Below are 23,236 nucleotides of genomic sequence, written 5' to 3'. Positions count from 1 at the left end.
TATGTACATAGCTCTTAGGAAAGCACTCACTCATATCCCACTTTCAAAGCATCAGAGAGAAAGGAATAAATAGTCTCATTGACAAAAATGCTGTTGGCTAGTAAGCCAAGAAAATACTACCTCACTTTGAATGTTCTCAAATCTTGGTCAACAATTTGCCTCAAGTAAATATTCTAGAATATAGAGTATAGGTATCATATGCCATCTCTTCTCACAAATCTCTAATGTGAACTTCTGATATCCCTACCAATCAGTCAGGACCAAAGTGGAAACTCATGCTATTGGCTCTGACCCACAGATACCTAGTAGTCAAAGAAATTCCATAAGAAGACTGAAAAAGTGTCTCAAAAGTGTTCTTTTTAAGAGTGTTGCTATGGGATTGAAGTAAACCAGTAAACTGAAGAACCAGGAGGATTAAATAGTAACAACATTGAAAGAAAAACAATTTTGAACAACTTAAGAACTCTGACCAATGCAATGACTAATCAATGATTCTAGAGAACCCATGATGAAGCATGTAACCCACCTTCTTGCAGAGCGATGATGGGTTCAGGGCACAGATTGAAACTTAAGAGTTTTTAAACACAACTAATATAGGAATTTTTTGGCTTGAATATGTGTGTTCGTTGCAATAATTTTCTTTGTCTTTTTTTTTCTCTATTGGCAGAGGAGAAGGAGAAGGTAAAAATGAATTTTTTATTCATTTCTTAAAAATTAATTTTAAAAAAGAGTTTGTGGGAAAAAACAATCTAAGTTTTGCTATGGTTTGAGATAGTTAAGACCCTGGTTGTTAAGTATTGTAATGTTGAATTTTCATCTCTTTGGTGCTATAATAGGCCAGGGCTTACTAGGCCAGGCTGGTAACTTAGGTCTGAGATTGGAATTGTAGAAGTTTTACTTACTTTAAGAGGGAAAGACAATTACAACAAAGGAAGAATATTCATCAAGAACAAAGCTTTGAGTTAATTACACGTGATTTCCCAGTGATGGTGATTGTTACTGGTTTGCCAATCTATTGGAAGGATTTTCAGGAAGGAGGCCATGACTCCTAGTGTCCTACATTTTCTATTCAGGAAGCTATATTAACAGCCCAAACTTTATTTCTCTGTGCCAACACAGTTTCCAAGACAGTTTAAATGCCTTTTACAAAAAAACTAGCTTAACCTATCTGTAACAGAATCTTAGGAAAATTAACCCAATCCACATGGTAAGCGACCCCGGTAGAAACAATTTCTTCTACCTTAGATGCCTAATGAAAAAAGTGGGAAAACAATAGGCACTTGCAATTTTCAGAGTATTCAGTATTCAGAGTTATTGCACAAATATTTTCTCATTTGATTATTAGAACAACACTGTAGAATAGAAGGAATTATGAATTTTATTAGAACCATTTTAGAGATAAAGAAACGAAAAGTTTAAGAGACTGTTGCCCAAAATTACAGTCAATAAATGTCAAGAAACAGGATTTCAACCTCTTTCTAGGGGGGAAATGATGAATTCAGTTTATGATATTTTGATTTTGAAGTGTTGAGCAGTATATCTAGGTAAAAATGTTCACTAGGTTATACACGTGGGGAATTTAGCAGCTAAAGAAATAGACTTAGATGCCATGTACATTGAAATGATAATTGAAACTACAGGCAATGAAAAGAATATGCAGAAGAGAGGCATTCTAGAAGAGAAGATGAGAGAACTCCCAGGAAAGATGAGGAATTCTAGAAGAGTCTAGGGGACACAGGATAGGAGAAAGAATCAGAGCTAGTAAAAGAGACAGAAAAGCAATCTAAGAGGTAGAATATAGGACTAGAAGAAGTCAGTATAACAAGTCAAGAGAGGAGAAAAATATTCAAGAGAGAGGATGGCCACCAATGTCAAATAGTATAAATTAAAAAAAAGTCAAAAAGAATGAAGACTGAGAAAAGTTATTGATAGATTAGGAAATCACTGTTGATCTGAGAGTGAAACTTCAGTTCAGTGATGGGGTTAAGGATTGATTGACTGGGTGGGAGAAAAATGAAGCAGTGAGTATAAATAATTCCTAGAAATCTGGTGATGAAAGGGAGGAGAGATATGCTCCAGAAGGTTGTAGAGTTGAGGAAAAGGCATTTTTTAAAACTTTATTTAATGTTTGATTTTTCTCCAGTTACATGTAAAAACAATTTTTAACATGCATTTTTAAAACTTTGAGTTCAGATTGTCTCCCTTTCTCCCCCCATCTTCTCTCATTGAGAAGACAAACAATATAGGTTATGCATGTATAATCATGCAAAACATTTCAATAATAATCATGTTGTGAAAGAAAACTTAGACCAATGAAAACCTCAAGAAAAAATAAAGTAAGCATCAATCTGTATTCACACACCATAGTTATTTCTCTGCAGGTGGATAACATTTTTTATTATAAGTCCTTCAGAATTGTTTTGGATCATTGTGTTGCTGAGAATAGCTAAGTCATTTATAGTTGCTCATCTTCTAATATTGCTGTTACTTTATACATAGTACATTTCACTTTACATCAGCTCATAGAGATCTTTCCAGATTCTTTTTAGAGCATCTTGTTCATCATTTCTTATAGCACAACGGTATTCCATCATAATCACAAACACAGTTTATTCAGCCATTGCTCGGTTGATGGGCATCCTCTCAATTTCCAATTCTTTGCCCCAGAAAAAACTTGCTATTTATAGCACAACAGTATTCCATCATAATCATATAACAGTTTATGTAGCCATTCCCCAAATGATAGGCATTTCCACAATTTCCACTTCTTTGCTCCCAGAAAAAACTTGCTTTAAATATTTTTGTTCATATAGACCCTTTCATTTTTGTGTTTTTTAAAATCTCTTTTGGGATACAGACCTAGTAGTGGTATTGTTAGATAAAAGGATTTCACAGCCCTTTAGGCATAGTTCCAAACTGCTCTACAGAGTGGTTGAATCAACTCACAACTCCACCAACAATGCATTAATGTCTAATATCTCCCACATCACCTCCAACATTTGTCATTTCCCTTTCCTATATTATTATTAGTCAATTAATCAATCTAATGCCTTTTACAAGCTTAATTGGGAGTTGTCTATCATGACTGCACAGGATTTGATCAAGAGAGGATCTCTCCTTAATCCGTGGAATTTAACTCAGATGGTCCTGATATTCAACCCCAGAGCTTTATCCACTGTACCACCTAGCTCCTTCTAGGTAACCCCTAAATTGATCTTTGAAGAATGAAAAAATTTCAGTAAATCATGATGAGGAAGTAGAAGTTTAGTGTTATGGATAAATTGGTGTTGGAATCTTTACAAAGTGTTAAGACATTGGAGTTGATAGACAATAGTTATCTGGTTTGGCATGGTTCAGTGTGATTGATTTGATCTTAGAAAGAGATATTTTGGGCCAGAACTTGAAACAAGGTATTAAGTGGAACTGATAGAAACAATGCTTGTGTTCACACCTTTAGAGAGCTCATAAGTATCTAAGTACTCAATGGAGTTCACACATTTGGGAGAATCAGGGTTTAGAAATGTGATAACCGAATTCATACCTCCCTTAGGGCCAGAGAGCACTCTGGGAGATAACCCAGAATCCCTCTCCCTCCAGAAGGCAAAGTTAACCTTTGGGAGATCACATATAGAGAGGGAGCTCTTGGAGCTTGGGGACTGACTTGAGTTAGTTACTTGAGGGAGTTTCTTGGAGAGTTTACTTGTGAACATCGACTGGGGTCGGAGACAGAGCACTCTGGAAGAAAGCCTACAAACCCTATCTTCGAGGCAAGAGAGATTCATCGTATCTTCTACCTTGGTGCTGGCTGGAGGCTGAAGAAAGCAGAGGCAGAAGCCAAGGACAAAGCTGCAAGAGCTCAAGCAGAGAGAAAGGTCTCTGAACTAACCGGGCTAATTTGGAAGGAGAAATAAACGTTTGCATTTTTATCAGCTGGCTGCGATTTTGGAGTAATTATTTATTTCAACCGAGACTAAGGCTGCCTCCAGAAAACCTTCACAGATTGGGCTAATACACCAAGAGAGGAGGTGGCAGACAAGATCAGATAAGACTAGAGTTTGTGGATAATACAGTTGATAGCCTGGAGAAGAGGAAAATCTCTTTCTCCAAGGTAGTTGGACTACATGGAGAATTAAAGAAGCTCAGAGAGATAACCTAGATTTCCACAGTATAGATAGAAATATAATAACTAATATTTATATAGCATCTCCTATGTGACAGGCATTGTACCAGCACATTTCATTTCATCCCTACAACAATCCTAGAAAGTAGGTGCTATTACTATATTCATTTACAGTTGAGGAAATTGAGACAAAGTAAATTGAGGTTAAGTAACTTGCCCAAAATCATACCACTAGTAAGTATCTGAGGCTGGATTTGTACTCGGATCTTTCTGACTCTAAGCCCAACCCTTTTATCTGAGACACCATAAGGTACCTTGATCACTTATCATCCCTGGAGAACGTAAAAGGTAGTCCTGTTTCTGTGATATATAGATTATTTCCAGCTCTAGTTATGAAGTGAATAAATTGCATTTTAAGAAACTCCATATCACCTTCAAGTTATTTTTTTCCACTTGAGTTTTACTCCAAATGAAAATGTAGGTGTAGCTCATTTTTAGAGTTGTGCCACATAGCAGATGTTGAACTGAGGACCAGGAAGGAGAAGATGTTTTGGGTTCATTTGTTTTTTTTTTTTTAAGGAGATAAATTTATATAAATGCACCTGAGATTTCCTAAGATCTAGAACTGGAAGGGACCTATGAAATCATTTAGTTCACAAATGAGAAAAATGAGGGCCAGTGAAAGAAAGTGACTATCCCAGTAGGAGTGACAGGAGCATATCTACAAGTGGTCATGGCACTACTCTCTCAATGCATTCAATTAGTGAATCAACTTTTATGAAATATCTACAATGTGCCAGGCACTGTACTAAGTCATTCACAATGACTTTGACTTATACAAAGTTTGATAGAGAAATATGATGAAAATTGAAACTCATCATATTTCAATGCTCACAAATCTCCCTCTCACCTACCTTAAATCTTAATGCTCCCTTAAATACTCTAACTTCCCGGTTTACTCTGCTCTGATCACCTACTAGGATAGTCACATCTCTGATCTTTCCTGTCACCCATAAATGTTTCACTTCAATAATCAAGAATGCTGAAAATCCTTTCTCTGAACATAAGCTCCTGTCACTCCATCTCTCCCTAGTGTCACCTCTCCTACCACCAAACCTTTATTCTCACCATGACTTCTAATTCCTTCTCCACCTCATAATAACCCAAATCATCACTCCTGTTCTTGTTTATATTCTCTTAGCTTCCTTATCTTGACTTCTTGCTGAATCAATTCAATTACATACTGGCTTCTACCGTTAAACCCTTTACACCCTTGTCCTATATCTACCATTGCTTCCATCATTAGCCTCCACTGATTCCTCCTTATACTTTACTAAACAGAACTAGAAGAGTCACACAACTGTGCTGACTGGGTTCACTTTAATTTTATGGATTTAAAAAAATTATCTTTCTTTTACACTGCTTATATTTCCCTTTGTATCCTTCTCCCTGAGAACCAAACTTTACAAATTCTTTTTTTTTTAAAAAGAGAAGAGAAAAAAAATTGATCAAAGCCAATCAACATCAAAAAGATCCATTCAATGTTCTATACCTTTGATGATTTCATTGCCCTAATGAGTTCAATTATCATCTCTATGTAGATAATTCTCAGATCTATGTAGTCAGCCCTAACCTCTCTTCTGATGTTGTATAATCTGATCTATAGTTTTGTATTACAACTACATGGTCCTGGAGAAGTCATTATCTTTCTCCCAAAACCACATCTTTTCCCAAACTCTCCTATTTCTATCAAGGATATCATCATTCTCCCAGCCATCTAGATTCACATCCTCAGTTGTTCACAGTCACCTTATATCTGTGGCCAAAGTCTGTCATTTTTATCTTTGCAACAACTTTCATACATACACATATCTATACACACACACACCTCATCACTCCATATATATGTGTGTGCTTGCATCGTACACATGTGTACATGTATGTGCATATATACATATATGTATAACACATGTGTATGTGTTTATTCTTTACTCCACTCTATCTCTACTCAGCTGTTCAAGAAATCTGAACATGGTCTGACCATGTCACCCTCAAATTCAGTAAAATCAATGACTCTCAATCACATCTAATAACAACTATAGAATACACTATTTGGCTTTTAAAGCCTTTTTTCAACTTCCACTTTCCTACTTTTACAGCTGTTTATTCTTTACTCTCCTCCCTATACTTTGTGATCTGATGATCCATGATTTTTGCTAGATATCCCCTCATCCTGGAATTTTCTCCCTCCTCATTTGTACTTCTTGGCTTTCTTTAAGACTCACCTCAAATACCACCTTCTTCAAAGATCTGTTTCTGTTCCCCCTTTCCTTTGAAATTATCTCCCACCTACATTGTATATACCTTGTATTTCCATAAGGTGTGGACTCCTTGAGGACAGAGACTATATTTGCCTTTCCTTGTATGACCTCATTGCCTATGAAAACTCGATAGTATACCAGTGCCATGCCAGGAAACTGAATCACCTCCATTTGAATTGTCTTAAGAAGATTCTGATGATCACCTGGCAGGATAAGATACCAGACATTAAGGTCATTTCTCGAACTAAAATACCAGGCATTTAAACTACTGCCAAGAGCACAACTCTTCTGGGCTGGCCACATTGTTCAAATGCCAAACTTACGCTTGCCAAAAAGACTATTTTATGGAGAACTCACATTGAACAAGCACTCACGTGGTGTTCAGAAAAAGCAATATAAGGACACTTTTAAAGTCTATCTTAACAACTTTAGAATTGATTGCATGACATGGGAGACACTGGTATGAGATCACTAGTCTCCATCAAAGAAGATTCTGTGCTCTGTAAATAAAACAGAATTAAAGCAGCTCAAAAGAAATGTAAAAAAAAATTAAAAAGAATTATTATTAAAATGAAAAAAACAATGTGAGATGCACAAAGTTACAGAATCCACCCCAAATATTTATAGGGACTTATTTGTGCTCAACCTGTGGCAGAGCATTTCAAATTCATATTGGTCTGATCAGCCACAGTTGGATACACTGTAACTTGACTTTAACACAGTAATGTCATTTTGGTCCCCTTCAAGAACAAAGAACAACCAACCAGTGTTTAGCGCAGTGTTTGATACATAGTAAGTGTCTAATAAATGTTTGTTGACTGACTGGCCATGGATTTCCACCTCTGCAAATAAGAATGGGGTGGTGGTGGTTTTATATGCCTTTCTTGTACCCATAGCCTTTTCTTTATAATTTTATAACATTCTTTTTATTTGGTTTTGCTATTGTTGTTGTTTCTATTTACATTGTAACATTATAACAATGTAAAAAGTCATTGTTTTCCTGGCTATAATTACTTAACTCTACATCAGTTCATACAATTCTATGGTTCTCTGCATTCATAATGTTTTTAAGTTCTTACAGCAGAATGATTATATTACTATGATACATTCTACTATATGCACAATTTGTTTAGCCGTCATGTAATTGATAGACATCTACTTTGTTTCAGTTTTTTGCTACCACAAAAAGTGCTGCTTGAATATTCTGATATCTGTGGGGTCTTCATTTTTTGTCAAGTGTTTCCTTAGAGTCTAAGGAAAGCCTAGCAGTGGAACCTCTTGGGTATGGACATTTTAGTCATTTTATTTGCTAATTACATATTGCTTTTCAGAATTTATGTATCAATTCACAACGCCACCAACAATGCATTAGTACATCTGTCTTTCCACAATCATTAGAAATTACCATCTTTTGAAGCTTTTACTGATTTGCTTGGTGTGAGGTAAAACCTTAGAGTTGTTTTGAGTTTAATTACTTACACTAGTGATTTGAAGCATTTTTAGTATGGTTGTTAATATTGAAATTTTGGTTTTATCTAATCTCAACTCAGCCTTCCTTTTCACAAAGCAATTCTCTTACTCCTCCCTAGTTGATTCTCTGCCTATTCATCACAATACTTATTTAAAACTTTCTCTTTTCTCCTCAAGCCTCCCATGGCACTACTTTTCCCTATCCTCTAAGTCAAAGATCTCTTCTCACATCAAGGCCATCTTCAGTGTGCTTCCTCTTCTCTGATCCTTCTTATCTCAAAACCCCTAAGCAACATTCTCCACTATTTCCTTCTTTATTCCAGTATCTGATGAAGTAGCCCTTTTCCCATACCATAACAAGTTTCATTACATGCACCCTTGATTCCATGCTCTTCTTTTTAAAAATAAGTTTATATTGATATTTTCTCTTTTTTCTATCAATCACCGTAGTATCCCATGTACCCTTCCTTCTCTCCATCCCTGAGAATGACCATTTGACAGATAGTACTTTGATCTCGTGCTTTTCTTTTGTCTCTAGCAGGTTGCCTCTACAATCACACAACTCCTCTCAACCCTAATCTTCAGACTTTCCATATTTGGCTTCTTTCCTATTGCCTACAAACATGTTCAAATCTGCCTCATCCTGGGGGAAAAAACTCATTTGATCATACTGTCCCCAATGATTGTTGTCTTATATCTCTACTTTCTCAGCTAAATTCTGAACCAAAAATAAACCCATTTCCACATAACACTCCTCTCCATTGCTTCTATTTTTCTCCAAGTCTCCTTTAAATTTCTTTAAAACTATTTGCAATCTGACTCCCAATCTCACAAATCAATTGAACTGTTCTCTTCAGTGTTATCAATGATTTCTTTGTTGACAATTCTATTAGTCCCTTCTTAATTTTCTTCTTTCTTGACTTCTCTGCATTATTTAACACTAATAGTGTTAGTTATTAGTCATCTTTTTCACTTGGACATTGTCTCCTCTTCTTCCTAAATCTGTTCCTTTGCCTGTAGAGTTCTATTTCCTCCACTCCTCGTGCTTTCTCAAGTCAATATCCCAACTTTGACTTGACTTGTTTCCCTCTAGCTTCAGCCCAGTAAAAAGTCATTTCAATACCATTATTACTGTTCTCTTGTCCTATCACTATTCCATTTGCTACACCTCAGTCTTGAATTACTTCCATCATCCTCTTTCTCCATTCTTACAAGTTGCTGAATGCAACTATAGGAAGTCTCACAGTTGTACTGACTGGGTATATTACAAGTTCATGTTATTCATCATTAACCACTGCAAGGCATTCTTTTTATTCCTCCCTTATTGATTCCCCACCTTAACTCTTTATAAAAGTTATCTCAGATCTCTTCTCTTGTCAAGCCCCTTCATACTTCCTCCTCTCACTCTCTCAGCTGAAGACCTTGATTCTTACTTTACTGAAAAAGTTGAGGATTTTCTACATGAGTTCCCTCTTTTCCTTTTCCCTTCATCACCAAGCCCCTAGACAAAATCCCCTACTGTCTTGTCCATTTCCAGAGACTTTGACAAAGAGGTAACCTTTTCCCTTGCCAAGGCCAACCCCTTGACATGTGGAACTGATCCTATCCCCCTCCTTTCTTCTCTAGCATGTTACATCCTCAATCATCCTTTTTCTTACTCTCTTTTGCTGACTCATCATTAACTCCATTTCCTCAGATGCAGATTTCCCCAAAGTTCTTTCACAAAACTATGAATAAATGATAAATAATAAAGTACAGTATAGAACTTTCATAAGTTCTTACATAATTCTTCTATCCTCTTAATTTCTCCTACCCCCTTTCTTGGTACTCATCAGCTCCCATGGATTAAACTGTCATTTCTATGCAGATGACAGCCCCCAGTCTCTTCTCCAACTTTTAATCCCAGGGCTCCAATTGCTAGTTAGACATTTCAAAATGGATGACACAGAGACATCTCCAATGCAACATGTCTAAAACTGAAACCATTATTTCTTCCTAAATCTTTTCCTCTTTCAAACTTTCCTATTTTGAGTGAAGACACCACCATTCTTCCAATATCTTAGATCATCATCCTTTCCCTCATCCAATCATCTGTGAAATCTTGTCAGTTCTATCTTTACTTCATCTCTTGAAATTGACTTCTCTTTACTGGATTGGTTACTTCTTGAGTTCAGGCCTTCATAATCTGAGTTATTACAACATCCTCCCCATTAGTCTCCTTGCCTCTGCTCACCATTCCAGTCCATCACTGCTGCCAAAGTAATTTTTCTTAAGCAAAGATATGACTATTCAGCTTATTCAACCAACTCTAGTAGCTTCCTATTACCTCTTGGATAAAATATTATCTCTTTTGTTTAATTTTTAAATTCCTATACAACCTTGTCTCAATATATTTTTCTAATCTTATTGGAAACTATTACTTCTCATCCCATATTCTGTGAGCCAGCCAACTGGCCTCTCTATTACTTCCCATCCCATACTCTGTGAGCTAGCCAACTAGTAAGACTTGTCATACATTTCCTTCCTTATGCCTCTACATTAACCATTCCCTAAGCCTGGAGGGTATTGCCTCTTTATTTTTGTCTTATAAAGTCTCCCTTTTCCTTCAAGATTTAGTTCAGGCATCATCTTCTGCATTTGAAGCCTTTCCTGACCTCTTCTACCTATTAGTGGTTCTCTTCCACCTATTAGTGGTTCTCTTCCTAACTACCTTGAATTTGACTATTGTATGTATTTGTATTTATTCACTTTATATTTATGCTTTTCTATTTTTATATGTACTTGTCATATGTGTAAGATCATTGTAAATAGAAATTATCTTGTTCTCTACACTTTTGTCCTATGCTGACACATAGTAGATGTTTAATATTTGTTGAATGTTTTCTCCCAATTCTCCTTTTTTCTGTCTGCCCCCCTTTTCCTCAGTGATTTTATTTGACCATCATCTATTTCATGCCCTCTAACTGTAACTATCTCAAGGCTGATTTTTTCTCTTTCTACATACTCTCACTTAGTGGCTTCATCTGACCTTGGGTTCAATGGTCCTCTCAATGCAGATGGCTCCTAGACCTACATATCCAGCTCTAGACTCTCTTCTGAGCCCAAGCTCCAAATCACAACCTGCCCATTAAACATCTCAAATTCCTGTAGGCATCTGAAACTCAATACACCCAAAAGATAATTCATTATCTTCCCCTCAAACTCTACCCCGCTTTTGAACTTCCATTTTTCTGTGGAAGACACCAGCATCCTCTCAGTCACCCAGGTTTTAAACTTCAGTGTCATCTTCTATTTCCCACTCTCACTTGCTACATATATCTAAATTGTTTGCCAAATCGTATTTCTAACTCATGTCTCACACATATATCTTCTTATTCACAGCCTAGTTCGATTACCAATTATACTTCTCAACTTGGACTATTGGAACTTAGTCTCTATCCTTCAAGTCTCTCCTTTTCAATCCATCCTCCACACTACTGTCAAAATAATTTTCTTAAGATACACATCTCATCATGTCATCACCTTCCTCAATAAATTTCAATGACTACCTATTTCTCTCAGACTCAAATATCACTTCTCTTCTGGGAATTTAAAGCTCTTCCCATACCTAAGTAAAGAAATTCTCCTTTTATTACATATAGGAGTGGCTTACATTATAAGGCTCAAATATCTTTTGCTCCAGTTAGATAACTTAATAGAAGTTTATCTTAATGCTTATAGTAAAATTCTAGTCTACAGTCTATTTCATTGTGAGAACAAATAAAGAGCCTAGAACAGTTTCATGTATCTATATAGTAAAAGAGTACTTTGCTGACTTGACTACCTTTCCAATCTTCCAATCATCTTCACTCCCTTCCATACAGTCTATGGTTCAACCATACTGGCCTACTTATTGGAACCCTCATGAAACACTCCCTCTCTTATCTTTGTGCTTTAACCTGGGTTGTCTCCTCCACTCCCCACCCCCCAACGCCTAACATGTCTTCCAGCCTCTTCTCTGCTTTTTCTTCACCTCTTGGAATCTCTAGTTTCCTTTGTGATTCAGCTCAAGTATCACCAACTAAATGAAACCTTTTCTGACGCCAGTTTCTATTGCCCTCCAGCCTCAAACTACCTTACATTCCTTTTGTATATTTCTATTTATACTTATGTAACCAGGGACTGGCCAATGAGAGCTCAGTCATATGAGCATATAAACAGCAGGCTTTACCAGATGAAATACTTAGTGTGGACTATGGAGAATACACCAGAATTATGTGACTGTTTCTTGTATACTTTCTGAAGGATGAAGGAAAGGGCCTCTGGCTAGTGAGCTGGAACAGAACTTGCAAAATTAAAGGGAAGGAGGAGGAAGGGAGGGAGGGAGAGAGGAAGGGAAGGAGAGAAAGATAAACAGAGGGGAGAGAGAGAGAGAGAGAGAGAGAGAGAAACAAACACGGATGGACAGAAAGAGAGAGTAGAGAGGGGGGAAGGGAGGATGAGAGAGAGAAAAGAGGGGAGGGAGAAAAAGGAGGAAGAGAGGTGGAAGGAGGGAGGGAGAGAGAGGAGAGAGAGAGAGAAAGAATTGGGGAGACAGACAGAGAGAGACAGAGAGAGAGAGAGAGAGAGAGAGAGAGAGAGAGAGAGAGAGGAGAGAGAGGAGCAACCCACTCTTTCTTTTTCCTGGCAGTGATCATGGCAAAGACTGTTGTAAGCTTCCAGGTGGGGGAAAAGGTAATGATAACACTGCCCTCCTTTGACACCTATTTGTCTCCTTCATAAGGCCATGAATGTGCCATCTCTATTCTTTGTCTCTTGAGATTTAGAATTTATTACTCTTAGGTGAAAGTGTATTGGAGAAGGAGTGATTAGATGGTGTCTTGTAAACTGTATATGCTTAGAAGGACTGCAATCTCCTTGGTTAGTCCCTTATTACATTCATATATGTACATGTTTCCTCAGCTAGACTGTAAGCTTCCTGAGGACAAGGATGGTTTTCCCTCTTGCTTTTATATCCCCACACTTGATATAATTCCTGAAACAAGGTAAGCATTTTACAAATGCTCGTTAATCGATTCAATACATACCACTTATGGTGATCCTTTTGCTAGGCTAAAAATCCTATGTCATCCTAAATCATATTCCCAGGCTTGAAGCCTAACTAAAGTAAGTTGTTGTGCAGTATTGAGGAAAACAGTGCCCTAAATAGATAGGCATCTAAACATCCCTCCAGCTCTGGACTAACTTTAGGAGACTGACATATTCTGAAAGTACTTCTATCTAAGGCATACAAACCCTTTATAATTTTTTTTACAAAGCATTTTCCCTCTGTGCAAGGAATGCAATTATCTCCATTTTACAGATAAGAAAAAAAAGACTCAAAGACGATAGTGCAAAGTCCCGTGGAGGGTGCCCTGGATTTCTTCCAGACTGTGCATTCTTGTTAGAGCAGGAGAAGATCTAAGATTTAGGACATAAATATCACTTGGCTGAGAAATATCCCAAGTTGGTCCCAAGTGGACAAGGATCCCAGACCTAAGAATCATCCACTAGACCTTCACAGGCTATGTTCAGGGGGCAGGATAGTAGTACCCAAGTACCCAATCCCCAAAGAGAAAGAGGATCTCTGCTGAGCTTGGGGGAACAGGGAAAGGGAGCAAAGAGAAGTTTAGGACCCAAATGCCTTCCTCACTTCCCCAACTATTTCCTCTACATCTCATAAGTTTTCCTCCCCCATCCATTTTTCCTGCCTCTGCTCACATCATCCCCTGCATTTGTAATAAAGTCACCTACACCACCAACCTTCCCTACAAAGCTTGCCTTAAGGGCCACCTCATTCAAGTAGGTGTCTATTTCTCCTCAGGTGAAAATGATTTCTCCCACCTTGGATTTCTCTTTGCACTTGGCTTGGCTCTCCTATAACTCTATCCAGGCAGCCTGTCCACACTTCTCAACTTACCTCCCACCAGCACTCTCAATTCAAGCCCTGAGCTAATGCCTTATCTTGTTCAGAATCAAGGTTACCCTGCCACTTCCTAGTCATTTCCAAATCATAGCTCTGTGGCTTACACTCCCTTCCCTTTTTAGCTCTCCTTTACGGGTCATCTTCCCTCTTTAGAATATAAGTTCTCTAAGGGCAGGTGATATTTTGCTTGCTTGTATTTGTACATGCAGTGCTTAGCACAATAACCCAATAACCCAGCCCTGAAGAAGCCCTTCACTCTCTTCTTGTTTTCTCCTGCATCGAACTTAATTCTGTATTCCTCTTTTTAGATTCTTAACTTCTTTAAGGTAGGACCTAGGGAAATACTGGGACATATTTAACATGTATAGGACTGCTTTCCATCTGGGGGAGGGAGTGGAAGGAGGAAGGGGAAAAATCGGAACAGAAGTGAGTGCAAAGGATAATGTTAAAAATTACCCAGGCATGGGTTCTGTCAATAAAAAGTTATAATTATTAAAAAAAAAAAAAAGCAGGACCTAGGTCATTTTTTATCCTTGCATCTGAAATGCACACCCATTTCAGACTCAGAATTAGGTAGGACCTTTAGCTCAAATATACCTGATCATGAATCTCCTTTACAATCTGTCCAATAAATGATCATCTAGCCTCTTCTGGAAGACTTTCAATGATAGGGAGCTCATTACCTCACAAGATTACCCATTTCTCTTTTGGACTGCTCTGGATAACTGGGATGTTCTGGGGATATCTAGTTTAACTAATAGAAAGTTAAGAAATTAATTTTTCTTCCTGCTCAGTTTAAATCGCCTCTCTTCAGTGTCTCTACCTATAGTTTCCAGTTCTGCCTTCTGTCCCCAGGACAACCCTTCAAATGCTTGAAGATAGCTACTACATCCTTACTAAATCTCTTGTCTTTCAGGAACAGCCACAGAGCTGAGGGGGGTTTGTGAAACCCCCTAAAATAGATAAAAACCAAATAGCTGTTCCTCCCCTGCCACCTCTCCTCAAGCCTTCACCCGATGGGCTGCTGTGGTTGAAATACCAGACTGGTGAGGCTGGGCCTTTTCCCAAGCATTCCTCTCAGCCCCAATTACGCAAGCTAAGTCCAGAGGGGGAAATCCATCCCTCTAACTCCCCCTCCCCCACTTGTGGGGGGGACACACAGGCAAGCCCAGCCCCCAGTCTCTTCCCCTGGACCGTCTCTAGGGTCTGGAGGCAGGGGGATGGCTTTGGGAGGTGGGGGATATTGATGGTGTTTGTACAGGCAGAGGGAAGGGGAACAGGAGGGGGAGCAGGAGGAGGAAGCCCGTGTGTGCTGACGGCTGGATTCAATTAGGAAGCCAAGTTACGCAGAAGCTAAGCAGAGACAGAGCTGGAGTCTGGCTATGGTGAGGAGGGAGTAGGGGAGAGGGCAGGAGCAGTGGTGCTCCCTGGGGTGGGACCACCCGCTGGTCTGACAGGGGGCCAGTTCAGTGAGGAGGAAGGGGTGGCAGCAGTCAAGCCTTCTGACAGTTGACTCTCAGAGGGGTAGCCCCTAGGGAATAGACTGGCCTGGGGTAGAATTGGGTGTTAAGAATAGAACCTGTAGGGTTTGGGTTTTTTTCCCTGGAAAAAGTGACAGATACCTCAGTTTCCCCAGCTCTTAAAATGAGGTGGTTGGAGTAGGTTACTTCCTTTCAATGGCTAGTTCTTGGTCCTATAGGCTCTTGTGTTCTTATTAGCTAAGAGCTTTTTGGGATAAGCCCCTTCCTTTCTCTTGTAAATGAGGGAGTGGGGTGGGATGACACCTGAGATGAGCTCTCAGCCCTCTGATCCTATGATCTGAGAGAATTCTGTGGGAGAGGCTTTTGTCTCTTCTTCACCCCCAGCCTTCACTTTGCCGGGCTGTCCCCCGATGATGAGCTCTGCCAGGGGCTCGGCTGGGATGTTGCGGTCCCCATAGCGATGATCCTGTTCCTGAGTCAGGTATTGTGGGCCCCTACCCACCAGGCTTAGACATCTCCTCCCAACTCCATGTCCCCTGCTAGCCAATGCGCCTCCTTTTACTGCTCTTGCTGCTGGGAAGCCTACCTAGTCACAGCCAGGATGCTGCTCCAGTCCTCCCCATCTTGACAGAAGACCAGAATTTTCCCCACCTGGGGGAGAGCCTGCAGCCACCACCTCGAGCCTGCCCACCTCGATGCTCCTGCCCCAGGGATGATACCGTGTCCTGTGATGGCCTGGACCTTCAGCTTTTCCCCAGTAACATCACCAAGGGTGCCCAGCACCTCTCCCTCCAGGTATATGTCTCAGCTGTATTTTGTTTCTGGTCTTTGGACCATTGCTCAGGGCAGTGGGCCCTGTGTCCCCCAAACTAGGGGATCCCTGAGGACAAGGTTTTTCTGTCTCTCAAATTAGATGCTCCCTGAGAGTAGGACCTTATTTCCTCCCTCCCTCTCTGTCTCTGTCTCTCTGTGTCTCTGTCTCTCCTCTCTGTCTCTGTCTCTCTGTGTCTCTGTCTCCTCTCTGACTCTGTCTCTCTGTCTCCTCTCTGTCTCTCTCTCTGTGTCTCTGTCTCTCTCTGTCTCTGTCTGTCTGTCTGTCTCTATATATACACACACATATATGTATATGTCACTATATGTATATATATATATATATATATATATATATATATATATATATATATATATACACACACTATATGGGAGAAAATACAGAGTTAGGGTTATTTTACTCCTGCAGCCTTTTTTTTTTTTTTTTAAGACAACTAGCTCTCCCCTCCCCCCACTCTGAAATTCGCCTCCCTAGTAGTTTCCACATGTTTATCCACACATTTGCCTTGCACAAAGTAGGTGTTTAACAAATGCTTATTGACTAACTGGCCTGATGCTACCCCGCTGGTTTGCCTAGTTGCTGTGAATAGGAGCACCCCCAAACTTCGTGAGGCTTTGGAAATTCCAGCCTTTCAGAACTAAACTGCAATCTTAGCGGGGAGGGCTCTGGGACAGTCATTTCTCTCTCGTCCAACTGGGGGCTCCCTGAGGGCAGGGGCTTGTTTTGGGTAAGGAGGCAGCGATGATGTGGCAGGTCTGGGTCTCCCTCAGAATAACCAGCTGCTGGAGATTCCTTACAATGAGCTCTCTCGCCTTTGCTACCTTCGGACTCTCAACCTTCACAATAACCAACTGTCCTCAGACGGTGAGTGACATTCGGAACCCTTTTATCTCCCCCTCTCCCCCTCCTAGTTCACTGCTGCTCCTGCTGCCCCCCTCTCGGCCAGACATCAGGAGTGGGGGAGGGGACAGGCGCCTGAGGCCATGAGGGAGGGGGGAAGGGGGAAGGGTTGCTGGGGGAATCCACCTCCAGCTTCCCAGAAACTCCTATTTGCAGAACAAAACGGAAAAGGGGGAGGGGAGCAGCCTGTGGCTTTGGAGCTGAGCCCAGGGCAAGGGGCTGGCTACACAGAGGAGCTTCTGTAGGGGGAGGCTGGGCATTTCTGGGTCCTGCATCTTCAGATGAGACTGAGAAGAACCTCTGGATTCGGGGTCACAAGACTTTGGTTCCATCCTGGCCTTGGCCACTACTTCCCGAACTTAGGATAAGGCCCTCCTCTTCTCCCTCCCCACCTGGATCTGGAGTCCGGAAGGACTGAGGTTGCCATTCATAAAATGAGGGGCTCGGACTAAGATTAGACAATCTCCAATTCCCTTTCCAACTCTAATACTTGTGACTCTGTTTACCCCTTACTCTTGGGAACTCAGGTGTGAAAAAGCAAGCCTGGGGCCCCGAGAAGCTTTCAATGGGGAGCAGAGAGGGAGGGAAGGAGGAATCGGGCTCATGGGAAGCTAAGAAGGGGAGGGGGCTGGGAACCCCCGCTCCCTGCAGTACTATCCTCTCCACTTTGCCCAGGCCTCCCAGATGAAGCCTTCGAGTCCCTGCCTGACCTTCAGTACATTTATCTGGCCAACAATCAGGTTAGAGCAAGGCCTGGGGTTATAAGGGGAGGGAGGGAGGGAGGGAGGGAGGGAGGAGGGGTTAGCCAGAGCAGGACCCCCTGCTCACGTGGTCACACAGGCAGGGTAGTGGAAGCCGCTGTGGATTTGGAGCTCCAAGACTCAATTTCCACTTGGCATCCATGTGACTTTGAGAAAGCCCCATCTCCTCTTCATGCCTCAGTTTCTTTCCCTGTTAAATGAGGACAATCTAGGTGATCTTTAAAAGTTCTGCTGGCTCTAAATCCTGCGATTGGATCCCTCCTGATTCCAGTCTAGGGAAGCCAAGAGCCCAGAAGGACCTACAGGGCTCCCCATATGACAGGAGGCTAGACTGCCCACGTGACTCAGGCAGTGGGGGAAGATGAGGAGTTGGGAGGCTTCCTTCTGCCTCCCCAAGCCCAAATAGTGCTGTGGAAGGAGTAGAGTCTTCCTGGAATATTTACTTACAGATCAGGACATCACCCATGAGCTCACTGGTCCTCTTCAAAAATAAAGGATGAACAGCACAACTCACTGTAGGATTATAGGCCAGTCACTTAATTGCAGTGAACCTCACTATTACTCCTGTAAAGTGGGGATGATCATATTTGTACTAGGGGTGCAGCTCCTAGAGGTATTGCAAGGAATAAACCCCAAAGTGCTGGAAAATGGTGGTTGTCATCATATGCGTGATTTGCAGTTCAGTCTCAGGCTACGAGAGGTCTTAAGGTGTGGACTAAGTATCGACGGCTGCTACAGCATCACAACAATCAGACAAATCCAGGGGTCCATGTTCTGCTCAAATTGGATGCTGTCCTGTAGAAAGAAGGATAACTTGTTCTTGGCAATTAGATATTGCCTTAGTGCATAGCGCCCTGGAACTGGAGTTAGGAAGCCCCGAGTTCAAACTCCACCTCAGATACTTACTAGCTGTGTGATCTTGAATAAGTCCTTTAACCTTTGTGGCTTGCCTCAGTTTCCTCATCTGCAAAGAGGGATAATAATAGCATCTATCTCCCAGAGTTGTTGTGAAGATCAAATGAGATGATACATGTAAAGCGCTACAAAAATGCTCATTATAATCACGGTTATTATTGATTTATTTGTTATTTGTATTATTTATTATCAATTATTGGTGATTACCCAGAGCAGAATCAGGGAGCTATGGATAGAAGTGGCTTGGAGGCAGATTTAGATTTTGTGTAAGGAGGATTCTCTTGTCCTTTAGAGTTGTCCAAAGGTGGAATGGACTGCTTCAAGGGGTAGTGAGCTCCCCATCACAAGAGTACTTCAAGCAAAGGCCAGGTGGTAGCAATAATAATAACTAACATTTATATAGTTTTAAGGCACTTCAGACATCTCATTTGATCTTCACAACACTTTGGAAGGTAGGTACTCTTATTATCCCCAATTTCCTCATCTCCGATGAGTGGGGGACCAAGGGGCTTGGGGTGCTTAGGGTTAAAGTGCAGCAGAAAGTAGAGCCAAATAATTGTGGTCAGCAGATGTGACACTAGGCCTATCACGAACTCTTTGGCCACCTGGTTATAGTTTTCTTTTTGATTTGTAAGATGGGGGAGTTGGGTTAGATTAGTTCTAAGGTTTCTTCCAGCTCTCGATCCATTGCCTAAATGGCAGCTTGGTTGTGCTCTGTCAGCTTACTGTGGCACCCCAGTTTCTGCCCCACTCCTTACGCATTGCTGACCTTGCTGCCAACCAGTTGATGGAGATCTACCCACTCACATTTGGGGAGAAACCTGAACTCAGGTAAGCCCCGGCCCTGTTAGTCTGGCATGAGGGAAGGAGGGTGGAAGGAAGGAAGAGAGGAAGGAAGAAAGGAAAAGAGGAAGGGAGGAAGGAAGAGAGGAAGGAAGGAGGGAGGAAAGAAGGAAGGAAAGAAAAGAGGAAGAGAGGAAGAAAGGAAGGAAGGAGGGAGGAAAGAAGGGAGGAAGGAAGGAAGGAGGAAGGGAGGGAGGGAAGACCTGACTCAGCCTTTGATCTGAGCGGGAGAGCCCCTCATATATATGGGGCTCCTCTGCTCTAATCCCCTGCCTACAGAGGACCAAATGGGCTTGTACTGGTTCCTCTCTCCGCCCAGGTCGGTGTATCTCCACGACAATCAGCTGACCAACACCGGTCTCCCCTTTGATGCCTTCCATGGTTCTGAGGCTGTTACCACCCTCATCCTTTCCAGCAACCAGCTCAGCTACCTGCCGCCCAGCTTGCCCTCTTCACTGGTTCGACTCCACCTGCAGGTGCCTTGGGGGGTAAGGGAGGAGGCAGGTAGGGGGTCTGCTGTTCCCCCCCTTCCCTGTGGGCATTCGGGGCCCCTGACCCTGCCCTCCTTCCACAGAACAACCAAATTGCCAAGGTGCCTCGGGGGGCCCTGGGACGACAGTCTCAGCTGCGGGAGCTCTACCTCCAGCACAATCGGCTGTCTGACGCCGGCCTGGATGCTACCACCTTCAGGTAGGGCTTTTGCGAAGCCGGGGCCCCTCACCTGCGGTGGGAGTGCCTGTGAAGAATGTGGCTTGGAGAAGACCCCTAATTCCTGCTCCAGGAATTGGCCAGAACCCAAGGCCAGTTAGCCGGCCTGGTCACAAGCAAGCCCTTGCTGAGTGCTGCCCCATGTTGGGCACTGTCTGCAGGCACTGGGGAGCCAGAGAGGTTTGGGGCCTTTAAATTAAGTTGCTGTGACTTTCCCATTTGAAAGCCACAGTCATAGGGTCAGAGATCTAAAGCTGGAGGGTTCAGAGGTCACTTAGTTCTACCTCTTCACTTTAGAGATGAGGAAACCCCAAGAGAGAGAGGTTGAATGGTTTCCAGTGTCTCACAGGGAGGAAAGAGCCTGGATTTGAATTCCAGTCAGCCACCCTCCCGATGTGTGATTAAAAAAAGGGGCCCTGGGACACGGAGTGAGAGGGATTGAATTCGAATCTGCTGCTTACTAGTTGGGTGACTTTTATGAGAAGTGAGTCATCCCCCTTTCTGGATTTCAGCTTCCCCATCTGTCTAAGAAGGGTTTGGAGCAGATACAGTCTCTGTCAGCTCTAAATCATGTGATCCAGGAGTGGTTTGGAAAGGTCCTGGGAAGGAGAAAGACCTTCCCTGTGGGCTGGAAGGGTCTGGGGGTAGAGGAAGCCCATTCTGAACAGCTCCCTGAGGCACGGCAGGGACGCCCCTGTCCGTGGCAGACCCGAACAAGCCGTGTGGTCTTGGGTCAGAAGGGTGGACTGGGCAATGGCCAAGGTTTCTTCCAGTCTCCAATGCAGGATCTTCTTGGCCCTCAGCAAACTCAAGAGCCTGGAGTACTTAGACCTGTCCAACAACAGGCTGGGTGAGGTGCCGGAGGGGTTGCCCTCCAGCCTGGTCATCTTGCATCTGGGCAGGAACCAGATCCATCATGTGCCGGCAGGACGGCTGAGCGGGGCCCGGGGGCTGCAGTATCTGCTACTACAGCACAACCCCCTGGGGCCTGTGGGGCTGGAGCCGGCTGCCTTCCAGGGTCTGCGAGGACTGCATACGCTGCACCTTTATGCCAACGGGCTGGAAGAGGTGCCCCCGGGACTGCCCCGCCACCTCCGCGCCCTCATGCTGCCCCACAACCGCATCAGCAAGCTGGGACCTCAGGCCTTGGTGGCCACACCATTTCTGGTTGACCTCAACCTGGCCCACAACAGACTCACTAGCGCCCACCTCCACCACCTGGCATTCTGCCACCTGGGGCACCTGCAGACCCTTGACCTGGCCGGAAACCGCCTCACGCTGCTGCCCCAGGGCCTGCCTGGCAGCCTGCAGGTGCTCAGGCTGCCCAGGAATCAGGTCAACAGCCTGGACCCCGAGCCCATGACCAACCTGAGCATGCTCCAGGAGTTACACCTGGGACACAACAGGCTCCGGGTGGGCTCCATCATGCCCGGGACCTGGCAGGAGGTCCCTAGCCTCAAGGTGAGGGCCTGCGAAGGCCCAAAGGGGGTGGTGGGGGAGCTTGGGGAGCTTGGGGTCCGAGTGGTCCCCAAGTCTGACCCCTTCATGCCTGCAGCTCCTGGACCTCAGCCACAACGAGCTGTCTTTCGTGCCTCCTGATCTTCCCGAGGCCCTGGAATTCCTGTACCTGCAGGGGAACCGCATCGGCAGCGTGGGCGCACAAGCGTTTCTCAGCACCCCCCACCTGCGGGCACTGGTCCTCAGGTATTCCTGCTGTGGCTCCTCGGGAGGGAGGCAGCATCTGGAGGGAGAAGATGGATGACCAAAGGACCCCAGAAATTAAGAGCTAGGAGGGCATGTAATTACTCCTAAGAAATAACTTAATCCAATGTCTCCTTTAACAAGTCAGAAATCTGGAGCCCAGAGAGCAGCACGAACTCCCAGAGCTGAGATTTGATTCTGGATCTTTTCTGTTCGATCTAGAATGCACTCCCCCCCCCCCCCCCCCCCCCCCCCCCCACCCCCCCCCCCCCCCCCCCCCCCCACCTAGAGTGTACCACCTTTCACCACTTCTCAGGGATCTCAGCAGTCCTCTGTAGGATTGTGGAAAATCCCTCTCAGTTCTACATCTGTAATCCAGTGATGGAAGGGATTTGTGTTTAGATATGGGTCAGGCTAGATACTCTATGAGGGACCGTCCAACTCATTCTATACTGCCCACCCTCTTCCCCCACATCTTCTGGCAGAGGCCACCTGGATAGATGCTAGGATGTCTGGGTTCCTTGGTTGGGGATGAAGTCATCTTCCATCTCTGTTGCATCCCATCTTCAAACATACCCAGAAACCCACCATTTCCTCCAGATCCAACCAGCTGTTGATGACCAGCATCTCCCCCGAGGCCTTTCTGAACCTGCTGCATTTGGAGGTGGTGGATACGTCAGGAAACCCTGAGCCAGTCATCGTCAAGATGCCCAGGCGACCCCGGCGGCCCCAGGCTCACTGAGCCCAGCTGATGGTCTTGTTGTCCAGCAGGGATCCCCAGAGCACTGAGCGTTCCTTCTCTGGCCACTCAGCTGCCTTTCTCTCTGGGGCCGCTTTCAGGGCACTCAGTGGCCAATGCTTGCTCTCTCTGTGAGCCAGATGGCATGAGGGGTGGTGAGAATGGGGGCCAGGCTCCAAGCTGGCTTTGGAGGACACAAGGCCCTCTTCCACTTTCTGGACAGGCAGGACTGGAGTTGCTCCCTCCTGGGATCTTTGCCTTTGCCTAGGGATCTTCAGGGGCAAGGGGCAAGCAAACTGTAGGTTATGACTGCTGAGGGTAGGGCCTAATGGCAAGGCCCAGATATCCCCACCTTCACCCTGGCCCTCGGTGATAGTGGGACGTCTGAGTCACAGCCAAGGTGCTGTTGCTCCGTGTTCCCTTTCTGCTGAGGGAAGCTCTGCAGTGGACCAGCAAGTTTCCCAGCTAGGACAAAGGGCAGGGCCAAGAGCCACAGGAGAA

At 43.3% G+C, this 23,236-nt stretch overlaps 1 protein-coding gene across 3 annotated transcripts; it reads left to right on the top strand.

Moving 5' to 3' along the window:
- The first annotated feature begins 14,883 nt into the window (after positions 1–14,883).
- Positions 14,884–23,222, top strand: PODNL1 (podocan like 1). 3 transcript variants are annotated; one of them, XM_031947681.1, is made up of 10 exons: positions 14,884–15,240; positions 15,880–16,131; positions 16,939–17,032; positions 17,744–17,808; positions 19,466–19,575; positions 19,907–20,063; positions 20,162–20,277; positions 21,198–21,756; positions 21,851–21,999; positions 22,597–23,222. In XM_031947681.1, the coding sequence occupies exons 1-10, from the start codon at positions 15,238–15,240 to the stop codon at positions 22,736–22,738; spliced, it is 1,647 nt and encodes a 548-aa protein (XP_031803541.1). In that variant the 5' UTR covers positions 14,884–15,237; the 3' UTR covers positions 22,739–23,222. The 3 variants fall into 3 exon arrangements, with proteins under 3 accessions (XP_031803541.1, XP_031803540.1, XP_031803542.1); XM_031947680.1 differs by having other exon boundaries at positions 14,885–15,240; positions 21,099–21,756; XM_031947682.1 differs by lacking the exons at positions 14,884–15,240; positions 15,880–16,131; positions 17,744–17,808 and having other exon boundaries at positions 21,099–21,756.
- Positions 23,223–23,236: the final 14 nt, after the last annotated feature.

The sequence above is a fragment of the Sarcophilus harrisii genome, chromosome 1, assembly GCF_902635505.1.
Source record: "Sarcophilus harrisii chromosome 1, mSarHar1.11, whole genome shotgun sequence".
Classification (NCBI taxonomy): domain Eukaryota; kingdom Metazoa; phylum Chordata; class Mammalia; order Dasyuromorphia; family Dasyuridae; genus Sarcophilus; species Sarcophilus harrisii.
This window is presented reverse-complemented; position numbering and strand designations above follow the sequence as displayed.